The sequence below is a fragment of the Ostrinia nubilalis genome, chromosome 14 (genome assembly GCF_963855985.1).
Source record: "Ostrinia nubilalis chromosome 14, ilOstNubi1.1, whole genome shotgun sequence".
In the NCBI taxonomy this organism is placed as follows: domain Eukaryota; kingdom Metazoa; phylum Arthropoda; class Insecta; order Lepidoptera; family Crambidae; genus Ostrinia; species Ostrinia nubilalis.
In genome coordinates, this window is record NC_087101.1 from 4,617,718 (window position 1) to 4,639,758 (window position 22,041).

The 22,041-nt window shown below is 37.3% G+C and overlaps 1 protein-coding gene across 1 annotated transcript in view; it reads left to right on the forward strand.

Annotated features, from left to right (window-relative positions):
* Positions 1 to 22,041, forward strand: part of LOC135078020 (amyloid-beta-like protein) — a 166,344-nt gene that overhangs the window by 51,552 nt on the left and 92,751 nt on the right. The window contains exon 2 of the mRNA XM_063972567.1: positions 14,964 to 14,981. Within this exon, the coding sequence (XP_063828637.1) occupies positions 14,964 to 14,981 (18 nt within the window). The remainder of the gene's footprint in view (positions 1 to 14,963; positions 14,982 to 22,041) is intronic.

Consider the following 22,041-nt stretch of genomic DNA (forward strand, 5'->3'; position numbering starts at 1 on the left):
CATGTGAATATTTCCAGCATTTTTGTCCTTTATTTATTTTATTTTCATGGCGCCATAAATAACCTCATATAAAGAAACGAGGCTGGCCCAAAGCACCAAAAGCATTTAAACGAAACGGATGGGTCATTACCTGTCACAGGCAGGCCACAAACGAGTGCATTTCGGTCACATGACGCGGAGCTGTGACGGGGAGCAGTGACGCGGCCAGTGATGCGGTATATCACGTGACGACGCGCTGTCACCATAAATTTGGCGCTATTGGGAGCTGATCCAGTTGGGTCGTAGTTTATTTAAAAGTAGAGGTCTGGCTGCTGATGATTTTAGTTTGAATTTACATTTTAATCAAAGTTTAAACGTAAGCATTATTGTTTAATTTGGTAAGGATGACGTAAAGTTACCAGGAAGGAATCAATGATAATTTAAATTCATTTCGATTTATCTGCTCAACTGAATTCTCGTTACGCTTTAAAAGTTATAGTTTAAAATTTTTATTTTGTTGGCTTGAAATCGATAGCTCTACACAAATATTTCAACGGAAATTTTATTGGATAACTTACGAAAATTTTAATCGCACTACAACTTCGTAACTAGCAATTAACTTGAGCAACTTGCATAAGAAAAGGCTGAACTCCGTAGGCGTACCAAATCATATCGTGGAACTCTCGAATAACTCAATAGTTCGATTTAATCTAACTCGCTCGGCGAAGTTTAAACCGGGCAAGAATTCCGATTTATCCGGGAATTCCCGGGATTTCGCACCTCACTCGGAGAGGTCACGTACCGGGAAACTATTGGCCCAGTAATACTGTTCCGTTTGTATCGTCTTTCGTTGCAGCTTGTGTTTCAGTACACAGCTTAGACTTTTATTTCGTTTCGCAAGTCACCCGGGAGTAAGGAGCGCCTTGGGTATTACACAAGAAAGTTTTGTAAAATAACACAAAGATTTGATATTTTTTATTTAATTAAGTCAAATGGGAGCTGTGAGCTCACAGAACTCACAAACGAGTGCATTTCGGTCACATGACGCGGAACTGTGATGGGGATCAGTGACGGGGGCCAGTGATGCGGGTGGGTGTTTCAAACAGTTTTTCAAAAAAGGTTTGTGGCATTTCAAATTGATTTCAATTACTGTTTTTGTATAATTTCTCCTTAATTTTGTTTTTGTAATAAAAACCCTTCTGTAAGCCTCTTAAAACACTTCTTCGATAACTGCTAACAACACTACATTCATAATAATAGGAGCAATTCTCTAAATAGTCTCTATATTAAAAGAAAACCCAAATATTCTCGTATTACACGATAAAACTATCCCACAACCACTGTCCCGTCCCGCAAGGGGCTCGCGTGTTAATACGAAAATTCCGCAAGTGCATAATCGCAGTGACAGAGGCTACGTGTCCGACAATCGGAGGACAGCGAGTTCGCATTTTTTGCAGGAAGGTGCATAGAGCGCCCCGCTAAATGAGAAATTCCTTGGTGCGTGCCAAGCGTGGTACGGTTGGACTTGGATTTTATCGATAGCGACAAGTAATTTAAAACTAATTAAATAGAGAAAACTTATAAGAAAATTTTGTTTCAAAGTGCACATTATCGAGAACTATTTGAGCATCCTACACTAGTGTGTAGGATTTTTAACATGTTGAACACTATGATATTACGATATTTAATTTGTGTTATAGAAGTACAACGCTCAATAATAAAGTAAGGAAGGAAGACTGCAGTATTTTATAGTAACAGGTGTTTTTATGTCTGACGTAAAAATACTTAATTAAATATTATGCAACCTCTAAGTATGCAGCAGATATTAAACACCTTATTAACATTTTTATGCCATAGAGTAAAACCTTTTTTTATAACAAAAAATAAAATTATAATATTTTATCGACATTTAAAACCGAACTGAACTCATCACCTCCCTACGCTCCAGATAGGAAGAGCCTATCTGAGCGGGTATTAATTCGGGCTTCCCGTAATGGCGGGTTTATTAAAGAGCGGGAATTTTTCACGTGTCCCGCCATCCCGCCAACGCGGCGATGGAGTTAATTTGGCCCGGGATTTGTACGACGCTTTCTCGGTTTTATTCCCAAAGAATTTCGGCGATCGAGCTCATACCTAAGGTTTCTTTGCTTAGTCATTTGTACTTTGATATTAGGGATTTACTTTTCATTTTTCGTAATGAACAAGATTACGTGGAAACAAGCTTTTGGTGAAAAAACGAGATGTTTCACAATTTTTTTGTTCATGAAATATTTTGATCCTTATCAATTTCAAACTTGACTTTAAATGTCTGTACATGGCTTGATTATTGAACTGTCTATTACAGACAGACAAGGGTATTAAAGATACTTTGGCTAACGGTCAAAAGGGACATAAAGTTTATTGTTAGTTAAATATTTGTATTGTCCATAGCTACAATGTACATAATATCCATTTAGTTCAGTCATTCATGTCGGTATATTCGACGATATTCATTGGCGTAACTAAGAGATTAGGGTACAGTCAAATGTACTAAAATATGACTGACTAGATGACATAAAAAGGCTGTTAATAACCTTTTTTATGTGACCCATGTTATAACTAGGCAGTGGCTCTACAATTTTGATTGTGATAGTCGAAATAACCCGTGAATTCAACAAGTGTATAAGTAGCTTGCTTGCTTTGCTGCATGCATTTACTTTGACTAAACCGAGTTTAACACAGCTCATTGCTTAGTCGTCGGACTACACTCGTAATCAAGAACTGCATTCTGCATAGGTCGAATCACGTCTGTACGACTCAATTGCGTCCTGTCGTACAACTAATGGACGTCGTATCACGCCTGTCACGGTATCGCCGGTAATGGAACTGTGACTACGTGAAAGTATTGCAGCACAACACTAAACTTGCACTGCCTTCGTTTCGTGCGACGTGTATTTTTGCTTCAAATTCATAGTTGGTTCTTTTGACCCCTGAATCATGAAATCTTAAATTAGAAGCGTTAGAAATCCTATAGCGCCATATCTGATGAGCTTTGCACATCTATTTTCAGAAATAAATAAATTACTTTTTCTGATTTGTCTTAAAGTAGGAATATTATTCTTGCTTTGGAATTTCTTTAACTAATACATTTTTAAATTCCTGCTTTAGTATATTGTATTGGCATGGATATTAACATCATTTTAAGGCGAAGAGAAATAGCTCCTTCGTTTCCTTAATGACATCTTTTGTCTCAATAAAGCTGTGCCTGAGTTTAAGCCATTCCCTTTCACGCCTCATTCACTCTGCCCTAAACCGAACGTTACCTCCAAATGGTTTAAAACGTATTCCATTACTAAATCTATTGATAGCTCCATTCCGTCTAGCAGATCTCTATTAAACTCTACAAATTTGTGCTTGTAAGTTGTAACTTACATTAAATTCTAGTTGGCAACTCAACTTCATGGAGTAGTTAAACTAGTTCCTGGCTTTGCCAAACAGTGTGTGGGAATCTCGGTCTAGATTTCTAGCCTGGAACGTGCTTTGGCCGGTTTGGTAGGCGTTAGCTGTTGTTAACTCGATAGGACAACTTTATGCCTGGCAAATATGGGTACGCTTGTCGTAGGAATACAGTCTATTGTGAACTGGTTTACATAATCTTAAAGTAACTAAATCATTATCAGGAGATAGCAAACTCGATAAACAATGGAAGATAATATCTATTGAATTAGAACTTAAATTATAAATCGACTTTCTAAAATATTATAAACGATTGTTTTAAATCAGTCTGATTCTTTATGCCTTGGAAGCTAGTGACTAGAAACGAACTTCTACTACAAAATAAATCTTACTCAAAGTTTAGCTTTAAATCTCTGACACTTCGAGTGAAATATAAGTTAATTTAGCGAGTCGGATAAGCAGCAAAAAGTCGCAAAAGACCAGAGAGTGGAAGCCATACATATGCAGGAGCCGTGACGTCGCCTGGACTCGTTTAAGTGTGTGGGAAACTACAGGATTTGCGTGGGAAATACGACAAGAACGGTTAATATTCTTAAACCGTGTATTTTTAATAGTAAAATCAAGATAATTTAATGATAACCATCTTACCTAGTTAGTTAAAAATTAATTAGTTTCCTGGATAGGGTCTTAAAGTGGGTTGGGATTTTAGTTCGGAAAATAACTTAATATGATTTAAGTGGAAAACTTGCTATGCGCGATCCGAAGGATGGATGCACTTCCAAATGTAAACTTGTAATAAGTACAACCAACTTACAATGTTCGTCAAATTCAATATTCTATCTTCTAAGTTATGGATGGTCCATGTTAATATTTGTTGCATGTCAAACATGCCAAATACGGAGGCCATACATATGCAGGGAGTCCATTCTCGGACTGGCCGTCGTGTGGGCCCTTAGGTCCGCGTGGGAACACATAATACATTGGGCTGCTGACTGGAGTTGGCAAAGTTTGGACTAGGACTAGGAGTAGGGGAATTTGCGGCTAAATCGAATAACCTAATACATATAAAGTTAAAATCCAACAAAAAAAAACATTGAATTTAATTGCTACGAGCCATTTCACGTAATGACGTCTTAGGTTTGGAGTTAAATGAGAAGTTGAAGAAAAACATTTATGACGTTAGTTGACTATAATGTACTATCTATGTACAATTGTAGCCTGGCCTCAACAGACAATGGATTAAGTCAGAGATAGCTAAAACAGCCACCCGGCTCACGAGCCTTTGTAAATACCATATAGGCAAGTGTTATCGCTTAGGAAAACATAATACAATGTAGCGACGTAACTAAAAGTCAACGCTTGGTCGCCCTACTGGACTCATTTAAATAACGTGATGTGACGTCGTTTGCATGACTCGCGATCTCTAAAGATAGCTCAAGTCGGGCTTAAGTCGGTAACCTTTCCCCGGTGCCTTTTATATTAGAGTCGTGGGGTAATCCGATTGGAGAAGCTAAGGGTCTGGTTGAACGAGAGTTCATTGCAGTAATTTAAATGTCTTTCTATTATTGTGCTAGGTAGGTACAGATAGAAAAAAAGAAACATTAGTTATGGACATCACAGAAAGTAGAGTGCATAGACATAAGAGTACCACATAGGTTAAAGAAAGAAACCAAATGTGTTTGTGTAAAATATTACCCCCTTACTAATAAAAAGTTACACGGTTGTTGATCACTGTTTTAAAATGACATTTCCATACTAAACGTCACTTTAAAACACTGATCAACAAGCGTGTAAGTTTTATTAGTAAGGGGGTTAGTGTCTATCCACTTAATATGGCTGCCACAGAATACCAGCGTTATGCTCTAGGTCCTGACTTAGAGCATAGGTGCTGCCATTTTAGTTCAAATTTAACTACTTATGTAAGTAACTATGTTGTAAGTAGTCTAAGGATGTTTGAACTAAATAAAAATATTTTCTTTCTTTCTAAATGTTAACTGAGCAGTAGTGCCACCTTCTTGCTATAGCCTATTTAACTAAACACATTGATTTAAACACTGTTGTGGCGTCTTATGTGTTATTTTTGCAAAAATACAGTCTAATGGGATCAACAAAGTTAAAGTCAAAGTCAAAGTCAAAATTTCTTTATTTGTTTAGACTAATAAATAGTTCTTACAAATCGTCATTTTGCTCTACATGTCTCATAATCTTTTTAACTGGTAGGCTACAGTTACTTTATTAAATGACGTTGCGAGGATCTTGATAAGGTTAAACAATTAAATCTGACAGAATAAATGTGCTAAACATTTTTCCTTGCTAACCGTACCGTGACTCAAATAATTAGTTTTATCGGTCATTTTACGAAAACAACTTTGTCAGTTAACACTTACAATGGTAAAATGGGACTGTTTATTCAGTCGAAATAATTCCATACAAAATGAGAACAAAAGGGACGGCGGATAGTGGGCCTTATTGTCGAGAGAGATAATGTTTTAATTAACATATTTACCCGTGCCTTCATTACCACAAATTATACCTAAGTCTTTCGTCGGAAGGGACCGCACCAATACTAATTTATTGTCAGGAGGCGAAAACGATCGACAGGAATCGAACCGGTAACCGGTAGTCGCAGCGTAAACAGAATACAGGGTGAATTTGCAAACACTTGTCTTTTTAGGAGTGACAGAATCAGTAACTTAATTGATTTACGTAAATAAATCATTTTTTTTCATATTTAATTTTTTTTCCACTGCGCACGGTTTTAAAATGCACACAGGATAATTTACTTCGTTCATAGAAAAATTACGTACACACACACACAGTTATCTGCAAAGCTTAATAGACGTTATGGTGCGCAAAAATAAGCTTCAGCCTTTAAAACTTAAGATATTATTATGGGCACCCGCGAATTTTATCTTCATTTCTTTTTCGATAAATACCACTATTTAATATAATTACGATAAAGTTATATTGTTTCATAGAGCTTATTAAAAATTTTGCCAAATGGTTGCAAAATCACCCTGTATATCCAAACCTCTATTCAGGTAATAACCTCAACCCAGCTCTGTATTCAACATGGAATAGTTACCCAAAATAAACTTGGGAAATGAGAGAGGCTGTTTGAAACTAATGGTTTTAGGCTAATGGAAACGTGGAAATGAATATGATAAATAATTGATGAGAGTTACTAACTACTCTACGCCGTGGTTAGTGGTTAGAGATTTAGACTCCCTTACGGATGAGGTCTAGGTTTGAATCTCAAGGGAGTATCATCTTTCAAGACTTTGAAGAATCAACAAGCCCGGTCTGTGAGCACGTAGAATTTTGTCCAATGACCCCAAGCTACCCATCCTTATCGCTCGCGCGTAATTATATTGCTGTTGCGACAGTGCGACGGGCGCCCGCAGTGAGGGTGCATGCGAATTCTACGTGCTCGCAGACCAGACTATAGACAAATGAATTGGGTCTGGATTGGCTCGACTAAACGATTTAGTAACTTGATATAACTCGACTAAGGCTGGGTAGCACCATCTTACTTTAACTTTGACAAACGTCAAAAATCTGTCAAAGTCAATACAAAAAACACTAGTTATCGTTATAGTTACGGTCAAAGTTAGGTGGTGCAACTCAGCCTAAATGTTTGGTGTTCAGACACGTTTAGCTACTTAATAAATTACTTGCCAGTCGACTAACTCCTGTAATTTACAAACGATGCTTGCTTAAGTGAAGCAGCAAATCGAACGCACAGCGTTGAATAGAGCTCTGTGATTGGTTCGTGTGTCACCGTATGAATCCACGCGCACTGTGAGACCTCATAGTAATGTTTGTGAATACTGGCGTAAATTACTCTACTGATGCAGAGAAGGTTTTTTAGTGATTTTAGCTTTAATTTTTTAAGTATTTGATTGCCCGATAAGAATCTAAATTTCTTCCCTTCTGGATGGTAATCAAAGCTGTTGGTTCTGTGCAACAGGTGACACACAAACGGTACTACGCTCTAGGAAGTTCTGCTCAGGTCCCCTGGGTATTCCCTGTACATTTCCATTGTACATACACATTGCTTTGATGCTGTATAGATTTGCTACAGATGACGTCGATGAATGTGACGTCCTTTCTTCTTTGATATTTCATACTTTTCTATCTTTGAAAATTTTTACTAATATTATAAATGCGAAAGTAACTCTGTCTGTCTGCTTTCACGCTTAAGACACTGAACCGATTTTGATGATTGGCATAGAGATAATTTGAGTCCCGGGAAAGGACATAGGATGGTTTTTATCCCGGTTTTTGAAACAGGGACGCGCGCGATAAAGTTTTTCTGTGACAATCAAAATTCCACGCGGGCGAAGCCGCGGGCGGAAAGCTAGTATCTCCATAAAATACTCAATCAGCTTAATTTCGCTTTGATTAAAATTTCTTATAATTTCAATTATAGCTATTACATTAATGCTACAATAGATTAAACCCATTATAATAGTACTCGACGAACCATACAAGGCGCCGTATTCAAAATAGGTGGAACCCAATTCAAAGTTTCGGGGACATGTTAAAATGAAATCAAGAGCTGAATAACATTCATCTCCGAGGTCGAGCATTGTCATGGAAATGACCTTAATGAAATTAGCAATCAATACCTGAGGTGGAATTGTGTAAATCAATCGTAATCGTTTGACAGTTCATATCGTACGATAAAGTCAGTTAAACAAAGCGTTTGACAGAACAATCGTACGATATGAACTGTCAAATGATTACGATTGCTTTACACAATTCCACCTCAGAGCAATTTGACGCAGGATGTACACTCGGCTACCTATTCGTGAAAGGAAAACTTTGCTTTTAAAGAAATTGTACATTTTTCTATGTTTATTGAAGAAAACCCTTGTACTTTTTTAAGATCTACTTTACAGACGCTAAAACAAAAAATAGTAAGTTTTTTCTTAATTTCGAAACCTCATTCTTTTTATTATTAGCCAAAATGAGCAATGTTTGTGCCTCAAGGTCAAGAAAATCTACTTGTTACAGAAAAACGAGCCGCTCTATGAAAATATGTTCTAGTGTCACTGTCAGTGTCAATGTCACCCTTTCACCAAACGTCATACATTTAACCTGTATTGTGACATTTGTAAGAACGTTACATTAGATACATGGAAATGCTCTAGACTATTAACTCACCTTTGCTTTATACTCTACTACTTGTTTGTGACTCTATAATTATGAAGTTATTAGAGTGATATTATCAGTACGAATTAAACGATAATTTTGAAGGTAGACTGTACAAGCTCGATTGTAACCATGTCAATTATTTAAGCCAGCTTTTGTTCGCGTATAACATATCAGATCGTTTCCAGAACAAACTATTTATCACGAAAATGAGCTACAAAATTCATGTTTGCGATTACGCGAGGTGAAATTGGTAATGCGGTAGAAAATTTATGCTAATAAGCTTTTGGAAATTAGGCTGGTTTGTACGGGTTGCAAAGAAAGCTTTGTAACGTACACGAAAATCTGAATAACCTACGTAACATTGCATTAATCTGGAATCTTTCGAATGTGCACATAGCTTATGTTATCTTAAGCGAATTGCTATGTCAGCACATAGCCTTGATTGGATGCACAATTAGTACCAGTGCTATAGATCGAAATGCGGGTAGTTCGCAAAGGGCGTGGCATTTCGGCGATCGCGGTCCACTGCGCGCTCATTCAAGCGGCACGCTCCGTAGAGGCCGGACGTCGCGATCGATCTACAACAAATTATGCATGATCAAAGGTCGGAATATGCTAAATAAAGAAGGGTCTCTGGACATACCTTCAACGTTAATACTCCCGCAGGCACTCGACCGTTACTTATGGAAAATATCGCACTCGCAATTTTTCATTTAAATATTTATTGACATTTCTCCGAGTGATTTTGACCTGTGAGTTTTGTAAATCGTTTTCACCATTACGAACAGTACTTCGTAGCCATTTCTTGGGGAGCCATTTGGATAATTTCTTTCCTTGTCTCGTTGAATTGACATCCATCGACGTCAAAGCGAACAATAGAGGTATATTACGTTTATTGGAAAAGAGAAAGCTCGTATTTTTTTCGGTTTCTAATGGGTTTTCCTTACACAATACGAAATAAGAATTCCTTTATAATTAATGATGTTATCAAATAATAATAAAAAGTCTGTCAAATAGGCTCTGTTTACTTTGTTAACTATTCATAAATGGAGTAAGCAATTAATAAAAGTAATTAATTTTGTAACAAATGTGTAAGCTTTCGTAAATACAGTCAATAGACTTAATTTTTAACGAGAAAAGCTTTTCTTACTGCCTTATTAAATTATGATTTTGAGGATATACAAAAGTATAGAACAAACACATTTTAAGTATTTGTATCTAATGGCACGCTAGTATAAAGTGCCTGTGATATATGATACTTTTTAATTACCGAAACTATGTTATGGTGTGGAGATATTTTGATTGCCTCGACAAAAATGGTTCTAAAGTAACCTTTTCATTAGCTTATCTTTGTTTCAAGCAAATAAAATAGTGCAATACCCACATGCTCCCTTTAAAGGGTAAAGGTAAAGTTTGCATTTGACCTTATACGCTCCGGAGGGTGTCAGCTCCCTCGGAGGCTAGTCCTCTAAACAGCCTGTCACCCTTACAACAAAGCAATAAGGCCCAATTCACTTCGATAGCTCCCACCCGCGGAGCACAGCGCAAAAGCTACCTTTAGCTGCTGTAATTAGGTACATAATGAAACAATTTGTAATCGATCACGTCGATAATGCTCAGCCGGGAGTGTCATTGAATTATGTACTGTACTGCAGTGTACCGGGTTTGGGAACATCGATGAAGGTCGTAGAGTTATTCGGTCTTAGTTGTTTAGGGATAAGGTCGAATTTATCGTTTGTATTTGTTGAGTTAAAGCGTGTTGCGCTATCGTCGTAAAATATGGGGAAGCCATTGTATCCAGGATATGCTAATGTTTTTTATAGCATGTGTCTGGAATAGGCGGCGCTGATCGAATTTGTATTTGACAGTGTTTTTCGTGGAACAAAGGGGGTTTTGAAGCGATATTGGATGGATGGCATGGCGGCGACATGTCGGCCATTGATGCCGGGACAAAGGATTGGCTCTATTGTGTGCATTCAGGCCGCTCGTAAGCTAGGCCACCTATCATCTAGGCCAGCGGATCCCAAACTTGTTTTGTCTACTGCCCACTTTGAGAATAAATTCTTTTTAGCGCCCCCATTTGTAGTCGAGTGTCGAGTGCTCAGTCGGTGTCTGAGAGTCCTCCTAGTAAATGACGCCTCCCAAGCCTCTACACAACGTCCCAATTCTTTTTTTGGGTCTCTTACCGCCACCCTTTAGGCCTGCAGCGCCCACAAGGGGGCGTTGTCGCCCACTTTGGGAAAGACTGATCTAGGCTCTAGGGTATTAGTCGTGCCATAGAAGCCCGCGTAATTATTGTGTAGGTAATACATTTATCATACCTGAACTGAAGAGCCTATAAAACAAGCAAATATCTTAAAATTATTTCACAGGAAAAGGAAAACAAAAAAGAAAGATTTCGTAAATGTAGATAATCATTATTTATAAGATAATCATGTTTGAATAAACTTTCATAGGAATTGAAAAAGAGGCTGACAATAGTGACTGAGTTTCTTGCGCTGCTTCTTCTCAGCACTGGCCCATTTATTGTCCTGAAGCAGTGGTAGGGTTAATACTGGGACGTGTAAAAGTGCTTTTTAAGCCTATTTACAGAAATAAATGAGTTTTAATGAGTTTTAAGTTTTAATGAGTTTTAATTCAGTAAACCATAATAATAATTACATCCTAAAAGTGGCCGGTGACAGGAGATTAATAAAAGTTCAAACAATAAATAAGAAATAAAACGTTCTTGTCAATTGCGAATAAAGGCATTGAGATTAATATTGTGGAATAAATCAAAACGTTTCGTTTCAACGTTGAACAACAAATAAAATATAATTTCGAATTGCTCCACGTAAAAAATGTTCTTTCGTTTTGAGAAAAAGTTATTATAATCGTCTGATAGCGGTTCTTTGTAGGGTTGGCAATGTTTAAAGTCTTTATAATCAAAGAAAAGAAGTAAAACCTTTCGGAAACACCTGTAAGATTAAGAGAGTTTAAAAAATAAATAATGTTTTTATAACCATTTAATTTCGCTATAAATTAAAGATGTTTCCATCAAACATTCAAGAATGCTTTTATTTTTCCACAACAACGGTATATTTTATAGGTTGCCAACCCTAGCCGCGGGCGGGGTTCCGTCATAACGAACCTCGCTGCCTTCCCAACTTTTGGGAAAATGAATAAAACACCTAGCCAACCCGCCCGAGTAGAATAGCCTCTTCACAGAAGCAAAGCGGCCGGAAAATAGGGCTCCTCAACTCCGCCGCGTAGCGCTGCCTGTAAGAAAATCTCCCTTTGTTCGGGGGTTATTTCTTTTATAAGCCACCAATAATAAAATTCTACGGCGTTTTGCAGTGTCGAGCTGCCGTGGAAATTGCGGAATTTGTCGTTTTAAAGGACTTGAGGTTACGTTGTGTTACGCAGGTATTTTGTTTTCCCCTAAAGAATGTGTGGAAATCTGGGGAAGTAATTTTAATGTATCGCAATTTTTTCTGGGCTCGGTAAAAGAAAGTTTAAATAAATTAAAGAATTTACGAGTCATATAAAAACAGAACCCACAGGCATAATTACGGGGGGAAAACTTCAGTTCGATGAACAACTTTATTTATACACGTTGTGTCCGTTATTGCTTCGGAATTATGTACTCAACGGCTACGTTTATTTTGTATGTTTTAATAGTGCATAGTATAATAGTAATCCATTAATAATAACGGTTGCGTTCAGTAAAATATTGGACTTGGAAAAGTGTAATTTTCATCAGCTTTTCTTTTATTTTCGATCAGTGATAATTTTATACAGGTAAAACATTTATATACTTGGTGTTAATAAAACATCATTTCCTGACTCTGCTAAGTGGGCAAATTACAAGTATAGCTTGAGTATCTCTGTCTTAAATATTATTGAAAATGAACTTAAGTAATGTCGTCATACATTTTAATTTTGTTTGACAAGTCCCGTATTTAATCAGCGGAATTATACCAAACGGGTTAGAAGTTCGGAGGGAATTGTAAAAGTTCGTCGCGCCTTTGTATTATAAATTGACATAACTCCACGAAGATGCATTATTAAGGGCACTTTGTTGGGATTTTCGAGGTTCCTCATCCTTGTATTAACTCGATGAGGACGCTTTTACGTAAATGTTTGTATTTGACGGATATATTATATGTATTGTTGTTGTTAGGTCGCTTAGCTTTTAGAACTGATGGCCGTTGGGGCAGAAAAGTTCTCGCGAGGCGCCCACGGGCTGGAAGACGTAGTATGAGCAGGCCTCCCAGTAGGTGGACCGACGATCTGGTCACGGGAAGCACCTGAATGTAGGCAGTGCACGATCAGTCGTTGTGGACATCCTTGGGCCAAAGAATAAGGGATATTGAGTATAAAATTCACAAACTATATTTTTTCGTTGAAACGAATGAATTTTGAATTATAAAGATTCATACTATGATTTTTCTCTCAGTTAATACAGCCCACGTACGGTAAAAGAATAACAAAAGCTAAAGTACTTGTTACATACGGAATAGTTAAGTAACTAAGTACTTACCTACAACAAAAAAAACCGTCATTCCTTTGTGCATTCTATAAAATGAATTAAATTACAAAACTCTACAACTAGTTACAGTATAAGAGAATCAAAGGAGCAGCGACTCAAAGGGAATTAGTAAGAAATGTTCCAGTTACATTGGAATGGGCGATGAAAAATTTCTCAGAAAGTTGAAATATTTTCGAGATACTTGTGAGTTCTCGTAACCTTTCGAGAAGTTACCAGTGAGTTTAATAAGTTTCCGAGATTTCCTTGTCCCGCCGCTCCTTTATTCGCTGGACCAAGTTAAAAGTAATTCTTTTTATTTATGTTCGGTAATATCATAACTTATGTACGTTGGCCAATTATTCTTTTTTATGTTTGACCTGTGAGGATGCTACAGTGTGTAATAAATTGGTTTATTCTACAAACAAGTTTACTTGGGTGATATCAGAAACTACTTATATAGGATTTAGTGTTAAAGAATTCTGACATTAGAGCTATTTTGTAGCTATTTTGTTACATTTTCTATCTACAAAGATCAAAGTCCATAGTTGAGCACTTTTTAAAGCTTTTCCAAAGTAAAAAGCAGGGCTCTAAACCACATTTTGCATTTTTTCAAAGAGCTGCGTTTTGCACATAATTACCTGTTATTTAAATGACAACAGCCACGTTCTCGGGCGGGCACCACGCAATTTACCCGAGTTATAAACTCATTTGAGTCCCAAAGCGTTGAAGTTTCTACAAAGTAAAATGTTTTGTGCCGGGATTCCATTTTGAATAGAAATAAGATGGAATACGCGGGGAAATGACATAATGTTGTATAGTAAACAAAGAGTTGGTATAGAAATAGAGATGAATTCAGATTGGCAGCTGTTTGAATGTAGATAATACGATTTTAAAGCATTAAGCGCTTGTTTGAAAACTGTGTATAAAGGTGACAGGAATTTCATTTAATTGCGAAATATTTCTCCTCTTGCACGTGGTTGCAAACAAATAACTACTATTAAGGGTGGGTTGCACCTTCTTACTTTGACAGTAACTATGACGATAACTTGTGCTTTTTGTATAGTTTGATAGATTTTTGACGTTTGTCAAAGTTAAAGTAAGATGGTGCAACCAAGCTTTAGACTTCAACAAAATAAAAGGGCTAATACGTACTCATGTAGTTTCAGGTAGCTATCTAATATCAACGGTTACTAATAAGCGGTCATTTTATCTGCCAAATATCTCTTAACGGCTCTTATAAAACCAAAAGTTGCCTAAAAGGCTATTAGGAAAGTACTAATAGGTTCAAATACTTTATCAAGGATCGGTTAAACTGGCCTTTGGATTTCTAGATGAGAATTGTAATCTGCCCTGATAAATCTGAAACTTAGCCTTAATTGCACCACCTAATTTTAACCGTAACTATAACTGGAGTTTTGTATGGAGTTTGACAGACAACATACAGATAGTAAAGTTAGATGGTGCAATCCAATGTCGAAATTTTTTCTTCAATATTTTAAGTATTTTAATAAGATTAAATGGAAATATTTAACGTATTCTAATGGAATAATTTTCATTTTCCAGGTAAGGAGGGTTCCAGAGTTGGCAAGTATTCGCGACGAATGCCATTAATTAAATCCAATGTTTTATCAAAGTGTGAATTCTTTGCATTCACAAAGAGCAATTAATTTTTAGGCTCTTAGTAATGTTATAAATCTTGATTAGTAGTGTTTAACGTAGAAGCATGCTAGAGACAAGGTTTCAATTTTTTTTGGAGAAATAAGATGTACGTACCTATCTCATTCATGTTGTTAAAACCAGATATTCAGACCTAACTTTCATACAATGAATAATAACAATAACCACGATCTAAACTGCTTATTTTTTTTGTTCCACGCAGCCGAAGTTGCGCGCACAAGTCAGTACCTACACATACATATTTATTTGTTTGTTAAGTGTGTTATAAGTGTTATAACGGTGCAGTAAGTACCTTTTTCCTGTGACGAGATCAGGAAAAAGGCACTAACTTCCAATTTCCGAGTAGCCACGATAGCCGAACGGTGAAGGGGGCGGACTGGCCGACTCGTGAACCGAGGAACGCAGGTTATCCCGCCGCCGCTCGACTATTGTGGTGAGCCCAATGTGAGTTAACGGGATTATTAGTAATTTGCATTTACAAATTGCTAACATTCTTAAAAAGAATTGTTTTGCAGCAAACTGAAAACCACGCGGGTCATTCTGCGGGCAAAAGCTCCTATAAAATAATAAGCAGCTAGTAATTTTTCCGGGAAAGCAATTTGTATACGATCGAAATAGTCACACTTAACGCCATAAAACCCATGACCATTGTCGGAGTTCAAAGCGAGCCGTAATAAATGTATGAAATTCAGTTTTTATGGCACATGGGAGTGTTATGGGGCACTCGGCCCAGCGATTGCTCCCTTCGAGATTACTCCGGGATCATATTTCAAGGGAAAATCGCGGAAAATGTTTTATGAAAGAGGTGTGTGGCAGTTTTTGGAGTAGTGATGGTTAGTACGTAATAACATTTGACGATTTCACGACGTGATAAGGTGTGAGGATGAGTGGACTGTGACCATTCACAGTCAATTCTTTTTAAGAGCTGAGCAAGATTCCATAATCTTGCTCAGCTCTTAAAGTGTAAATACAACAAGCTTCATAGCAGAGTAAAAAAGAGTAAAGTCGACATCAATAATACCTAATGCAACGAACGTAACATTATGCTGGCTGCAAGTACATTCTTCTTCATCAGTCTTCCCACTTTCCTAAGTTATATGCTTGTTTAAGTCGCGTGAATATATTTTAGTTCTTATACTGCTTAAGCGTACTCAATCTTAAAATATCTTTACAGACTAGTATGTATTTGTTTACAGTATCACGTTCACGTAGCAAAACATTGTGTAAGTTTGACCCAACGTTGAGTTAAAAATAAACTTATAGTGTAAATAAGTGAATAGCGATAAAGTAAACAAACACGAAGTAAATGTAAAAGTGCATATTACAGTATTTGAAAAACTAACATGGCTGAAAGCATTCATTTTAATTAATATCGGAGTTATTTTTGAAGTTACCAATAAATGCCTAGAAACTTAGAAAATTCTAATGGGTTTCAAAACCCTAGTAGAATCACCTTATTTGATTGCATCAATGATCTGAATCTTCGTACCACTGGATTCATAACGCAGTCCAAATAATTCGTATACGACTTGATATTCCAATCGCGAGGCACCTCGCTACGCACCCTGGGGTCAGACCCGGTGGAATAACAACTTGACATGAAAGAGCTGGGTTATATTTAGATTACCCACAACAATAAAGGAGATTTATGCCAACCTCCGATACAAATATCGAATCAAACGTGTGTTAGGCAAACATAAATATTTTATTGCTACCATTTCCGATCTAGATACGATTTTTGGATAAGATATGTTTTGAGGCATTCCATTTGGGAGATTAGTGGTTTATAATAGTAGAAGTAAATGTTCTTTTAAAGGATGAAAAATCAATGGATTATTCTTAAATATTTGGGTACCAGTAATTTGCAAAAGCAATAATGTTTTTCATAAACAATACTGTGTCTTATTTCTGGGCAACGATCTCCCCACATCTCTCTAACAACATTATTGCATTATGAATTTATTTATAAAAATATCCATATAAAATTTTCAGTACAAGCTTCTCTCATTTTCGCTACTTTCTAAAAATTCATGTCCCAAATTTGAATATTAAACGCTTTAATATTATAAATTGCTGCAATAAAAACGGTAGAGGTCTCACCCCAACGCGTGTTTGCTCCTGTTGTCAAACCGTTTCGCTAATGCAAATTTGAACTTTATTTAGAGGAAACAAGGGTGTAACAGCGTAGATGGCGTTAGTGTAGCGCGTGGAGGGCGTTCATAGGTTATTAAGCTATTAGAAATGAAATGGCGGTTCTTATCTTTGGCGCGCAGGGTGGTATAAGCAAAACAAATCACCAACTAGTAGCTGAATTAGCTGCAACTCCGTTCGTTAGCTTTGCGTTTGGTCTCGAGTTTTAATAGCAGCCTTTGTGTTAGAAAGAGTCATGTGTGTTAGAGAAAGGAAAGTTCCGAACGGGCGACATTTCGACTACATGTCAAGCTTTGAGATGGGAGCGTGAATCGAGCTTTTGATTATGTGAATGTAGCTTTTAATGGCTTTGCGAGAGTTGTGCTTTTAGCCGGTCCCCGTTGAATTTTCCGAGTTCCGGATTTTTGTAAAAAGGATGTTGCGTAGTTTTACTTTGCGTTTGTAATGAACGCAATATATTTCAACTTTGTGAACAAACTCGTTAATATTGTTTAGTTATGTTTTGTGAAATGAAACTTTAGGAACAATATAGAGCACAAAGCTGTATGATTTTTTTTTTCATTGCAAAGTAGCATCCACAATGTTCAGCTTGATGATCCCTTGTCAGTACATCGAAAAGACTATTCGACACTTAACCAGAGTCCAAGATCTATATTCCCAGCACTCGCTGCTGACGCAGTCTGCCGCATTCGAAGTCCACTTTACGCCCTTTTTATTGCGACGTAAAAATTTTACTGCCCGCTCTAAATTTGTAGATCCAGATATCTATGGCCCATTGCCTTATTAGATGAATCGTTTTGATTGGACTCAATTTCTATTAGCCCCCCTAAAAAGGGATTTAGTTTATCGCCACGCCACGCTTTGATGGACATGATCTCCAGTGAATCTTTTTTCGTTTAAATTCGAGAACTATGGCGTTATATTATTTCAAAATGGCACGACCTAAAGATAAGCTATTAGATTATGTTATTTAATTTTGTATATTTTGTTCAGTTCAACCTACGAGTAATTATAAATTGTTGACTAAAAAAAGTTTCTGTAGAGGGTTCGAACTCCGCTGGCTTATGCCTTTGTCATAAGTACGATGAAAATCATATTAAGTATTATTTAAGGTGTGATGGTTAAAAAATTTAAACAAACCCTTTGGAAGTGGTCGTGTACTTTAATTTAAAACACTATAAAAGCTGATTATGATAAAACATGACGTATTCGTATCCCATAACCTTAATCCCCATTTGTAAACAACTAATTTGTGTTTCGCGTGATTAAATGGAGGGTGGATTAATTTATACAATGTTTTTAAATATTACACGTAATCCGGAATGTTATTAACTGCTTTAAATAAGTACGTTCCAACGTGTGGCTTAATGAAACATTTGTAGTTTAATGGGGAGTAGTATTGGATCATCCCAGCTATTACATGCTGATGCGTAAGTAATGATTTGACGTCACGTATAATGATTATGACATACGTGAACCGTTTTGTTATAATGAATGAAAAACAAACCGAAAACTTCGGGAATATTTCACGAAATATGACAAGGTGCAATCCTCCACAGATTTCGTGTTTGTATTTATCCCGAAGTCGCAGTAAGTAATTTTGCGCGGAGTTTCGAAGGGTTAAGCGCTGGGACGTCCCGTCCCGGGGGTGCGATTAGTCCCGGCCTCGGCCGCTGATGTATAGCTGGTTTTATACTCGGTGCGAACTACCCTCAACCGGGAAGTTATTTTGTTTTCAGAAAATATGTGTCGATGATTTCTCATTTCGACCTTTGCAAAAGTTTAAATGAACAGTTTTGAAATAGCGTAATGCTTTCAAAATAGGCACTCTATCAATCGGTATCTGTGATATTAACTTAGAAACAATACTATCCTTTTTTAAAAGTCGTTATCGTAACAGCGCAGAAATATATTATTCCTGAAAACTTTTGTGAATAGGTATTGGAGGATTTGGAGGAATTGTTACGCTCGCTTCTTGACAGGCAATATTTATTATCACACGTGTAAGCATTTGTATTGGCTATTGCTAAGATCCTAAGATTCTATCTACTATAATAATAATATAACAGCAAATTTGCTGTGAGAATGCATAGATGTTTGTCTCTTCACTTTTACGCCTTATCTACTACTCAGATTTTGATGAAACTGAAAAGTGTCTAGTAGCAATAGAACTAAATCTTAAACTTCACAATGAGCAGTCATTTGTCACCTGTTATTAAATGTTACAAAAAGGTTTTGCTTATTACATAACCTCACAAAATATTCCATATTATCGTAAATTGGGTACACACCGCGTTTAAAATCTCAAAGAGTTCCGCGTAATCCAATCATATTGGGGTAAATCCGAGGGTAGGAGGATAGCCCCTCTCGCGTGAGGGACGGGTGTTGTGTAAGGGCGCATTCACACGGGATCCATCATTAACGATTCGTCAAAAAAGATTATTACCTCATGATGACGGGTGGACGTTCACTTGCATACGGAATCTCGTCTAAATATCCGAAATGATATTTTGTTATTTTGCTCATTAGATTTAATTTCATCGATTTCAAACCGGAATGGAACACTTCTGAAGCAGTAAAAATTGTAAACAAAAATTGAGTTCAGTCATGTTTTGAAGTATCGAACACGATGTGAACAGCACAAGTTACCTAAAAAAACATTGATAATTCGTGTTTTTTTTTGTGTTGACGAATGTTATTTTTAAAAGATACTTGATTTAATACGTATCCGTCATTTTTCACGATTGCTGCGTGTGAACACCGGCATTTTATAGAATTTGTCACCGTCAAAAAAAAAAAAGAATCGGAATAGAAGACGATTCGTCAACAATCACGATTTGTGCTCGTGTGAACGCGCCCTAACGGGGAATATCGCAATTTGATAATATGTTGTTTGTTTGCAAACCTCTGCGTTAAGCTGTCGGCCCTTTTGGCTGTTTAATTGTAAATTAATAAGGTTATTAAATGCTGTTTTGGATTAGTAATGAGGAAGGGAAAAGTATGCAAATATCTGTTTTTAGGTCATTTTTACAGCGTTAGCTATGTGTACTAAAAGGTAATAAATTGTGAGTTCAATACCCACCTGTTAAAAAGCTTTTGAAAACTTTTTAGTTAGGTACCACTACTTTCTTTCAAGTGAATAATCATTTTTGATGTTTAAATTACGTAGACAATTAAGTTTATTCATTCATAAGGCAAATCGAACGATCTTTCAGTCTTATCGCTGAAAAGCGATCTCTTCCAGACGACTCGGGCAATCTGTGGCATAGTCTGTGGTTCTCCTATTCATTTGATAAATATAATAAATCTTGGAAGGCTTTGTCTATCTTCCCACAATCTCCGCTTCCCAGCCGCGTTTCTCAAATGCCAGGAAGACAGCCCAATAGAGTTCCAATTCCGCGGTCCGGTCCGTTATAGACCCGGTTAGGGTTACCAGGTGTCCGGCTTTAGCCGGACATGTTTGGCTTTTTAAGGTCTTGTCCGGCCTGTCCGGCTTTTGTTAGGCTTTTTATGTGGCTGGCGCGCCAGGCGAAAGTCGAGCCACGAGCACACATGGGCATAGGATGTTGGGCTACCGATAAGATAATAGTTGTTACTAATTGCACCCATGTTTAAAAAAGGTATGTCCGGCTTTTAGGGTTAAATTTCCCGCCAAATTAAGAACCGAGTCCGGCTTTTGTATTTTTGGACCTGGCAACCCTAGACCCGGTTATAGACCAACCCGGTTATTAAAGCAGGATTTATGCGGCCATCGCAGATTAGTGCAATGCGGGACAATTATTTGGCGGTTTGTTGTAACCTCAGCTCTCAGGTGCGTTCGATGACCGGAGGATTAAATTCTGTACCAAGCAGTGTAGCGAGCAGTGGGCGGGGCACATAACTCATAGACCTGATGGCCGCTGGGGCAGGAAAGTTCTTGAGTGGTGACCACGGGCCGGAAGACGTAGCGTGGGCAGGCCTCCCACTAGGTGGACCGACGAACTGGTGAAGGTCGCGGGAGGTGCCTGGATGCGAGCGGCGCAGGACCAGTCTTCGTGGAAATCATTGTCCAGCAGTGGACGGACGTCTTTCGGCTGAAACGAACGAACGAACCAAGCAGTGTACAGGCGATAGATCATCAAGCTAAACATTGTGAATTTTATGTCGTTGGAATAAGTGCGCTTTTGAAATAAAAATGTATTGTTGTCACTTTAATTAATAGGTAACTTTTACTGGTGCTTCATCATGAATATTGCACGATAGGCTTTTATGATATTAAAGTTTTCCGGTTTGATGTAGACCGCAGGTTTTATTAATAAACAGACATGTATAACAGACATGACATAGTTATCAGGCAAAAAAGTAAATCCCAATTTTAAAGTTTGGTAACAACAATTAAACAAATAATGTTATTTTGAAGATATTAGGCTGGGTTGCACCATCTTACTTTGACTGTACAAACATCAGAAATCTGTCAAACTCCATACAAAAATCATCGTTTATCGTAATAGTTACGGTCAAAGTTTGGTGGTGCAACTCAGCTTTAAATTCCAAATGTGGTGAAACAAATAGTTAAAGTTCATCGCTCTCACTATTCGGTCCCTTTGTGTTTGCGCCCCAGACAAGCGGGGGGTGCAAACAAGCCCCCAAGGAGTAGTGCAAGGTAATGACACCACGCGGTCCCCACTTTGCCCCGTTTTTGCAAATGTTCGCGATACTTGCAAGTGGGCTTCAGACGTTTTACTGCAGGTCGCTTGGCAGTTTCCTTGCAATTTTGATAAGCCTTAAATTGTTAACGAAGTACTGAAACTTAACGTGATGTTCAGGCACTGTTTCGTTTTGTAGCGCGCAACTTATAAAAATATTTATTGTTATAGTAAGTAGTTTTATTAAGATATTTTTCTTTAGTTATCCTAAATCATGTGACAATTAGGAATCGTCAAAAAATGGCCCTATAAATTACATCATAGTTATTAACTTATGAGTTAATATTACGATTAATCAAAGGCTTTGGACAAAACTACTTTCCAAAGTAGTTTAATTAGTTCCACGATTCGTAATTACGCTGCAATGACACAATTTCAATCCAGCACTCGTGATATTGCCACGATAATACGTAATAATTATGTAGCAGCTCCACAGAGGTGGTT